The 9314-nt window shown below is 37.9% G+C and overlaps 2 protein-coding genes across 2 annotated transcripts in view; both read right to left on the bottom strand.

Moving 5' to 3' along the window:
- Positions 1-6219, bottom strand: part of LOC107553628 (CREB-binding protein-like) — a 55764-nt gene extending 49545 nt beyond the window's left edge. Inside the window, exon 1 of the mRNA XM_016235915.1 lies at positions 5554-6219. Coding sequence (XP_016091401.1) covers positions 5554-6219 — 666 coding nt within the window. The remainder of the gene's footprint in view (positions 1-5553) is intronic.
- Positions 6220-8051: 1832 nt separating this feature from the next.
- The window catches only part of LOC107553627 (CREB-binding protein-like), a 24942-nt gene continuing 23679 nt past the window's right edge, over positions 8052-9314 (bottom strand). The window contains exon 3 of the mRNA XM_016235914.1: positions 8052-8090. Coding sequence (XP_016091400.1) covers positions 8052-8090 — 39 coding nt within the window. The remainder of the gene's footprint in view (positions 8091-9314) is intronic.

Raw genomic sequence — 9314 nt, 5'->3', positions numbered from 1 at the left:
AAGTTCACGGAAAGGAAAGGATGACAACGTGCATTCTGTTTGTTTGCTTTATTTAGCAAAAGCACAAATCTTTTTTTTATTGTGTGTGCGCAAAAATAAAAGTAAACACTTTTGAGGATTAGATTACTCCAAAACTCCAAAAATTGAGTTTTTTATGCTTCAGCTGTTCGATTGCACCAGCACCTCACGCGCGCACACCCCACATATTCTAGCAATTCAAACTTATATCGCAGTCTGTTCATTATCAAGATAAAATACAGTCAACCAAACATATAAAAGGTTACACTGGTCAGTTTAAATAGACCATTAGTATACCGGTCCACTCTGCTGTTATGCCAAGGACTTTTTTGCTCATGTGAAGAGGATGATCTTTTCAGTCTATATGCGAATGCGTGTAAAGTACAAGTCTAGTTTACATTATAAAGAATAGTTTAACATTCAAATACATTGCGAATATGGAAACATTTGGATTTGTGCCGAATGAGACGTGAGTAATAACCTCCAAATACATCTAGCCCAACCCGTGCTTGCTCCGTCTCATATGCACGCACGCATGCACTGTCACGATCGAATGCACTGTAAATGCCGGATTTTTAAAAACAAAAAGGCCTACCGGAACGCAAAAATTAAAAATCTGACATTTTCCGGAACAGGATCCAGCAGGATCAAAATAAGTACTGGTCATAATACTCACATAAAAATGTTTCATGTTAGCAACAGTGTGTTTTGCTGCAGCAGCGCCGATGGAAGCAGTTCACTGACTGCGCAGCACAGCTACACACGCCACAGTTAAGTTTGGGATAATTTTATTTTAAATGCCATAATGTCAGTTGAAAACATTGCAATAGTGTTTTAAAATACAATAACGAGGATAGGAAACAGTCAACAAAGTAAAATGATCTCAAACATACGGCGCGCTCTCTTCATTTTAGCAAATGATCATCATAATCACATCTATTCATTTTACAATCCTGCTACTGGCATTTTATTCAGACTAAATCCCCTTTAATTCGGGTGAGAAAGCAGGAAAGCTGGATTTTTGCACATCCTGTCATGCCGGTGACTGCGTGCTGCTGCAATAGACACATTTTGCTGCATTAAAGTTAACGATTAAATGATCGTTAATTTAAACGACGATGGATCATGGAAATGCTCGAAAATTGACATCCCTAATCGTAACATACACACACAAATTATATATATATATATATATATATATATTCAGTCTATATATATATATATATATACACACACACACATACACACGCAATTCCGCGCTATTGAGCCACTCAAAATTACCGCAAGGGAAATTCCCTCACCGCGACAGCCCTAAGACACGGTTCACTGTTCCGCTTCTGTTATTACTGTTATTACACTTGTATACAAAACTTTGCATTATGCTTGTTATAGAGTGCGTGACGTCACGTGCACTACCGCCGGTGGCAGTAGACAACGCGGTTGTCACAGCCACCGTCACAGCACTAATAGCCACAACTACCTTTCTGTGCAATCTTTCCTTCACATGTCTGAAAAGCTCAAGCTGGCATAGATTAAAACACTGTCTTGGTTCAATTCATCATTTGTTAGAATTTAGTAAGATTTATTTTTCATTCTTGTGAAGAATGAATGAATAATTTACTTGTAATATACTTATGCATCCATTCACGTAAATATAAGCAAAAGGACAATGAATTAAAAGCTTAAACAAACTACTATGTGTTTAGTGCTCCAGCCTGCAACCATTTAGGGTGTTTTCACACTTGGTCCTTTTCAGGGGTCTGAGCACGGTTCGCGGGATTTTTGGCCCATATGTTAACACTCCAAATGATCTCAGACCCCTCAGTAGCGAACCGAACCGAGACCATCTCGGGAGGTGGTCCGATTACGATTCGCTTTCGTCTAATGGTACGGTTCGCTAAAAAGTGCAGTGAACACAAATCGGCTCGGGCTCACTTGATTTTTCCATTCGTGAATTCCGATGTATTTGGCCATCAGGTGTTTCCGTACAAATCAGCTGTTCATAGTGGCTGCTTCTTCTGGCAGATCTCTACAAATTGTTCGCTCACAACGTACACTAGTTTATTTTAATTTCAACCACTTCCAAACGGTGTAAGAGAGATACGGCTGTGCGCCTTGCCAGTTTAAACTTTTTGATATAACCTAGGCTACGGGCGCGCACATCCCAGTGGGGACTAAACTACACTCTCTTTAACTGTCAAAAACACCCATGGTTCACATAAATACAGTTGGTTTTGTCTCAATCGAATGCAAACATCTGGGAAAGAAATCGCATGTGTAACTGATCTGTGCAGTATGTAGTTCTAGTACAGCAGCCTAATACGAGAATCAGTAGAATCTATTATGCATACGATTAATAATATGCATTTTAATTTTTATTTCATTTGAATAGTACATTTCTTACTTAAATGCTGCATTTAAGGATACCCGTACTGTACCTGAAAAATTTAAAGCAGTTTATTATATTTTCTTTTCTTTTATTTGTCCAATTAACTGCATGCCTTTTCCGCTGGCCCTTAAGTCTTCAAGGACCATTTAATTGCATCAAATTTAAGGCCATAAAATGTACAATGGGGATGGAAAGACAATTGCCATATAGCTTAATGTGATGATTAAAATGAAAAAGGCTATGATTTCATTGGATAAATATGAGCGCCGCACATTTCAGTCTATCTTTATGCAGTTCTGAAAGCGCACCTGCTGGCAGAGAATGAATTAGCTTTTTTTTACAGCCCTTCTGCTGGTTTAAAATAATAATTCATATTAAACCAGCCATTAAACCATTAATATAATAATTGATACATTTGATTTTTGACTCTTTTCTTAAAAATGGTTTGAAATTTAAAAGGCTGAAATTTTATTTCATTTGATTATTTTTTATATTTTTTTGTGAAAACCTGTAACTGTAAATCATGCTTTTTACAGTCATGCTACAGTCAGCACGGCCACCGCATGTAACTTTTAACAAGATTCACTTGTTTAAAACACCCTACATTGTATTAACATTTACTATATAACCATTATTTCGCTAATAAACATCTAAATAGATACAACTCTATGGAAATTAATTATTTATTATCTCCACAAGCGATCGCAATTTGAGTAGATCTGTGTAAATGCATAGATAAACTGCGCTGTCAGCAGGCATTTCATAATCTAGAATGACAAAAACATTATTAGTAATTCTGATATAACATGCCAGTTGACAAATGCAATAAAATACGATGTTTTGTTTGTTATATTTCAATATTCCAGAGAATATTATTTAGTGAATTAACATTATCCAGTGAACTATTCTTCCCTCTTTAGCCTATTAAATATGGCATGCGATTTATCGTGCAGCCCTATTATAAACCTACTAAAACTGTAGTTTAAAATGAAGTTGATATGACTCCTTTCCTTTATTTATTTTCTCCATTTGAAAACATTAGACCTTCTACATTTAGTTTGCTTATTGTTAATATTAGTGTTGCTGCTGATGCTTTAAATAAAATATTTTTTTTATTGTTGTAATATGAAGATTAAATTTAACATGGAAGACTGCAAATTTTCAACACTTTTTTTAAGATGACTGAAAGGAGGAAAAACCAAAGTGAAGTATGGACTTACTTCACTCAGTCATTTATTTACTTTATAACAGTAAATAAATATCGGTTATCGGGCACATAAACATGCAAATAATTGGTATCAGTTATAAAACATCAATATCGGTCGATCACTAGTTGTCATCCTTTCCTTTCCGTGAACTTGTTTATGGAGCGCCGCGCCACACTTCTGTTTTAAATCTGTTAGCTTAATTATTTAAGTCAGATATATTTCGCTTTTTTTTTTTTTTAATGAAAACAAATTGTTATTTTTATTTTAGGCCTATTACTTGCATTGGCTATACAGCGCCACACTTCTGTTTTAAATCTGTTAGCTTAATTATTTAAGTCAGATATATTTCGCTTTTTTTTTTTTTAATGAAAACAAATTGTTATTTTTATTTTAGGCCTATTACTTGCATTGGCTATACATTTTCCTTAAAGCATCCCATTTTGTCCCAGGGCTTGAAAGCCTGTGTCTAGGCTAGTTAGGTCCTGCAGAAACTTGTGAACGATGCTCGTATTTGTGGCATCACCGTTTAGTGACATCACTGAACGCTCCGTGAAAACGTATCGTCAAGTGTCGGTCACAGCGCCTTTTAATTGCAGTTTTGAATCCAGCAATTATTTATTTACAAATTATAAGTTCCGATTATGACAAGTGTGGTTTTGTTTATAAAAAGCTTTGTTTATTAGAGGAATATTTGGTTAGCTGGAAAATCTTACATCGCGACCATGCTTTTGGATGCCGTTCGAGCCCATATAGCCTACATTTGTGCGGCTTTGTTCTTGGTCATGAATTTCCACAAATTCAATAATATTTAGGCATCGTTTCTTTTCCTAAATCCTCACCGTCTAACCCTCTAATTTTGCTGGTTTATTTTATTGTGATTCACTTTTTCATCACTGTTTTCGCATCTCTTACTGTGGTAAACATGCGGAAGGGAAATGAAAGATTTCATGGCCATGAATTAAGAATTTGTTCGATGTATTAATTTGTTCCCTCATTTTAGTTAAATCATGGGTTATTTAAGGAACAAAATTAATGAAACATGGACAGTGGCCACAAATTAATAAGTCGTAGGAATGAATGGACTATCCTTCCCCTGCAGTGCCCCGCAGCCCTGCAACCTTCACTTAATTGTTTCAAATATGAAACAATTATCTGGGGAAATGACCGTTACTACATTTCTATTGCATTCCATGTTGAATAACTTTGTGTTGTTTCTATTTTAATGTACTTTTAAAGTTTAAATGACATTAAAAGCTTAATTTGTAATTATGAGTGAATGATGATGCATTTATATACCGTCACTCACAGCCACTCGCACGTGTTTTGCGCATGAGCCGCACTCAGCCCAAAATTAAACCGCTTAATCGACCATCGATAGCTTTAATCGATTGCATCTCTTATCGACAATTAGTCGATCATCGATTAATCGTTGACATCCCTACGGAGTACCATTGCAATATTAACCAAACCATACAAACAAAAAACAAATGCCAACTGCAATCAACTGTAGTACAATGTTTCAGACAGAATTTCCAAATTACCAGTCAAAATTAAATTTTTCTTCCTATTAACTACCTTTATTTGTACAAATAAGCTTCGATTATTCAATCATATATGAGGGTTGAAACTGTCCATCATAAACCACAGCTTGTCACAGATGCTGACCATACATCTCAAGGGGAGCATAACCCAGACCTTTTAATTTTACTTCACAAGGAAAATGGCAAAACAACCAAGCATGCTAAAAGCAATAAACCTTCCTTAAATCTAAGTAACATAAACAGCACTAAGTTTCTTACTGTTCCATTTGTAGTGGAAATTATAGGTCGAAACTGAAACAATTTGTTTATCTGCATTTGTGCTAGCTTACCTAATCATTAAACCCAACCACATTGAACTTAGGATGCAAAACTTAAAAAAATAGCAATGGTGAATTACCTTGTTCATGTTTCCAGCTTGCTGGGGATTGATGGTATTGTGTGCCCCCATCTGTGGCGCACCCTGGGTAAGCGTCTCCGCCAACACACTGCCAGAAACGCTGACCCCTTGCCCGGTGCCCGGTGCTCCCTGCATGGCCTGACCCTGGTACTGCATACCCGGAGCTGCCCTGCCTCTTCCGGCCGGCCCCATCACGCCATTCATCATCTGCCCCTGCGGAGCCATGTTCTGCCCCATAAGTCCATGAGCCTGGTTGTTATTGTTCAGCATGGCCGGGTTGAAACCTGCATTGAGGCCCATGCCCGGACTGTTGTTGCCCTGACCGGAAGGGTTGCCGACCGGCTTCGGAGGTTGGGTCTGGTGACCGGGTGAGCCCTGGCCCATGGAACTCTTCCCCAAGGCACCCAGTTGGCCACCCATTCCAGACTGAGGGCTGAGGTTTCCAGCCAGACCAGAGCCGCTCCCTGCCTGCAGGAGCTGGGACAGCTGCCTGTGCTTGGCAGCAGCGTCTGAGACGGTGCCCCCCATCCGGCTCCCCACCCCTCCGTCTCCATTAGAGGGCATGGACATCAGCCCCAGGTCTCCGTTGGGTATCAACTCATCTGGAAGATCATTCTCCAAGTCGAACAAGGACACAAAGTCTAGAAAAAGAGAAAAAAGGGTCATCGTCCCATTAATTAACCAACCAACAGGCAACTCAGTAGTGATCAACTAATTTATCAGTTTGGTCAAAAAATTACCAATATTTGTCCAGTTTAACTTGATACTACATTGACAATTGGCCCTTAAAGGGATAAATCATCAATTCTCAACTGTACTTTTTTTTAGTTGTCGTCAAATATTTTGTGAGTTAAGTAAATTATGTACGTCTCAATTGCTATTATTATAAATGGCGATAAATATGCATATGTAATGCAATTTATTATCAATAGGTTATCCTGCTATCAAAACTTTGGCTTCGGCCCATATCAGTTAACTTTTTTCACTGACCAACTTGACTCCTGTTAACAATGAAATCAAAGTTTTGACTAATAAAGGTCACCCTATGCACTCACATACAACTTTGTTTTGGTTTGAAAACGACGTGAGGTTGCTATTGTAATGCAACCCTCTACGCACACCTTGGCAATATAATCACCATTGGCTAGTAAATTTTTTTGTTTACTCGCCAGACTGATACTATTTTACACACACACAATGTAGCATACTACTATATGATTCCACCAAACGCTCAGTGCTCATGTATCCGCTGAGAGCAGTCTCACCTCGGCTAGTCCTTCTGACATTCGCCACTGGCTCTGATGTCTCTGCAGTGGTTAAACATGATATAATTCATTTTGGGTAAATCTAACAGGCAATCTTTGGTCTCATGAATCAATTATTTCTTCCAGGTCATATCGATTTGGCTGAGCACAAAGTTTTATTTATTAATCGTAAAACAGCGCTGACTTTGTTGCATACATTTGCAGGTCTCTACGCTTACTTTTCTTTTTAGGAGCACTTGTGCTCCCAACTTAAAAAAAAATGTAGGAGCATGTTTAAAATTTTAGGAGCACCTTCTAATCAATATTTTATCAAAAATTAGCCTTCCCATTATGAAGTGATTTACAGTGGAATTTTGTTTTTAAATTTGTAATGGCATTTTTTTTAACTTTATTAAATGTAATCTTTTGTCAAATTCTTAAAAAATTATATTTTATAAGCTTTTAAAAAATTGCAATTAAAACGACAGAATAAGAACAAGTAGAATAAGAAACATAAGTTACCAATCAAATGAAATCACTATTAACAAAATTAATTTGTAGAGGTGGCACAGAAGAACACAAAAGTGGCTTGGTATACTTTGACATTTAATGAGGCTCAGAGGTGGCATGAGTGCAAAATCCATAAATTCATTGTGAGATTGTTTTAAATATAACATTTTGAATATAGAACTATTAAATGATTTAAATAACTGAAAAGATACTTTAAAAATGAAACTAAAACTGCCAGCAGGTGGCGGCAAGTCACTGATTTTATCACTGAATCATTCATTCAATTGATTCATTCGAACGGCTGATTCATTCAGGAATGAAGCAAGTGCCTGTCTTTATGAAAGGGTAATCGTGAATCACTGACTCACTAGATTCGTTTAAAAACGCCCGTTCATTCATAAACGAAACACCGCTGTGTTTGAATGGAGATGCGCAGCGGCTCCGCTGTGTCTTTGTTTTAAACTATTTTCGACGACGAAATACAGCAAAATCAGACAATAGTGTTATAGTCAGACAATGTAAGTCACTTAATATTAACATCGTTTATTGAACTGTTGTATTAAATCAGTATCACATTTACAAACTCCCGTAAAAATCATTAAAAGCTGTCACTCATCTTAGTTCATCGCGATCTCACATTTATAATCAACAAAGCTCTCTACACTGCGCAATGAATCTCTTATTTGCACCCTGTCTACATTTTGCTTATGAAAGGATTCGTGAGATATGTCTGTGATACATTATTCAATGCTGCAAAACCACGTAGAAACCTTTGAAGCTCCCCTGAGCGCAATCACAAATATGATGATGATCGGGTCAGTCGCACTGGTGATCCTAAAAAAATTCAGTTGCACGCCGTAGTTTTCAGTCGCAAATCCGACTAAAATGGTCGCACTGTAGAGCCCTGATTTGACTGAATTGTTTGCTTTTGTCTTATTTCCTATTACATAAGTCTCTTATTCTTTGTTGTGCTTGTCATATTTCCTTTTATTATACATTCAGTGAAGATAATCACAGTACATGTGCACATATTACCTAAATCACATAATATGTTTTATATTTTTAAAATAAAAATGAAAAGGGTTGGTTTATATTTTGAAGAAAACGAAAAGGCAGTGGTGTTTGATATCATTTAGTTTTATTGTAATGAATGTACGCGTTGCATGAACCACATTTTTGTGGCGTCACGATATGGGAAGATATGCATAACGCCGCCAAATGTTCACACAGAAGGAAGGCGTAAAGAAAGGTGCTGTAGTATTGTTGTTGCCACCGCCACCATGTCGTGAAGGTGCTGTTTCTCGTTGTGAAAGCGAAACTACTTTGTTTGGCCTTCCAAACGAGGACGATATCCGCTTCGTCATGCCTGGAGCTGATCCATGTTGGTCGCTGAGGAAATATATCAACTTCACGTTGTCGATCGCTGGATCGGCTTTCACCGTGCACGAAGCAGAGTCCAGCCCGGGGTTGTCACATGTGGTTGCCACAAGCCCACCGGACGCTCATTTGTTGAATCCGCCGGCCGCGTCGTTTTCAAGCCCGCCCGCCCGCTTCTGCTCACTCAAGCCAGCCTCCGCTCACTCAAGGCTGCGTTGTGTGACGCGGTTTCGTTGTGAAAGTGAAACTTTGTTTGGCCTACTAAAAGAGGACACGACTAGAAATCAGTGGTTAAGTTGTATTTACAACACTGTTCCAGAACAGTTCAACCCAAATATTCAGATGTGTCCAGAGCATTTTATGGAGGACTGTTTCCTGATCCTGGTAGAGTAGACTACAATGCCGGCTGTTCTGACTCACAGACTGCAAGTACGTTTTATACATTTAAAGAATTTGCCACTGACGATTCAAACGCGAGTTTTTTGGGCAGTGTAGAGTAGCACTTGTTGTTTGTCATTTCTCCGATCACAAATGCAGACATAGTTTTATGTAAAAAGACCGTATAAGTCATTATAATCCGCAATTATTTCCCCACTGGATGCAACAAATGCCTCGTTTATAATGGGTTTT

Source organism: Sinocyclocheilus grahami, unplaced genomic scaffold, assembly GCF_001515645.1.
Source record: "Sinocyclocheilus grahami isolate Dianchi unplaced genomic scaffold, SAMN03320097.WGS_v1.1 scaffold476.1, whole genome shotgun sequence".
In the NCBI taxonomy this organism is placed as follows: domain Eukaryota; kingdom Metazoa; phylum Chordata; class Actinopteri; order Cypriniformes; family Cyprinidae; genus Sinocyclocheilus; species Sinocyclocheilus grahami.
This window is presented reverse-complemented; position numbering and strand designations above follow the sequence as displayed.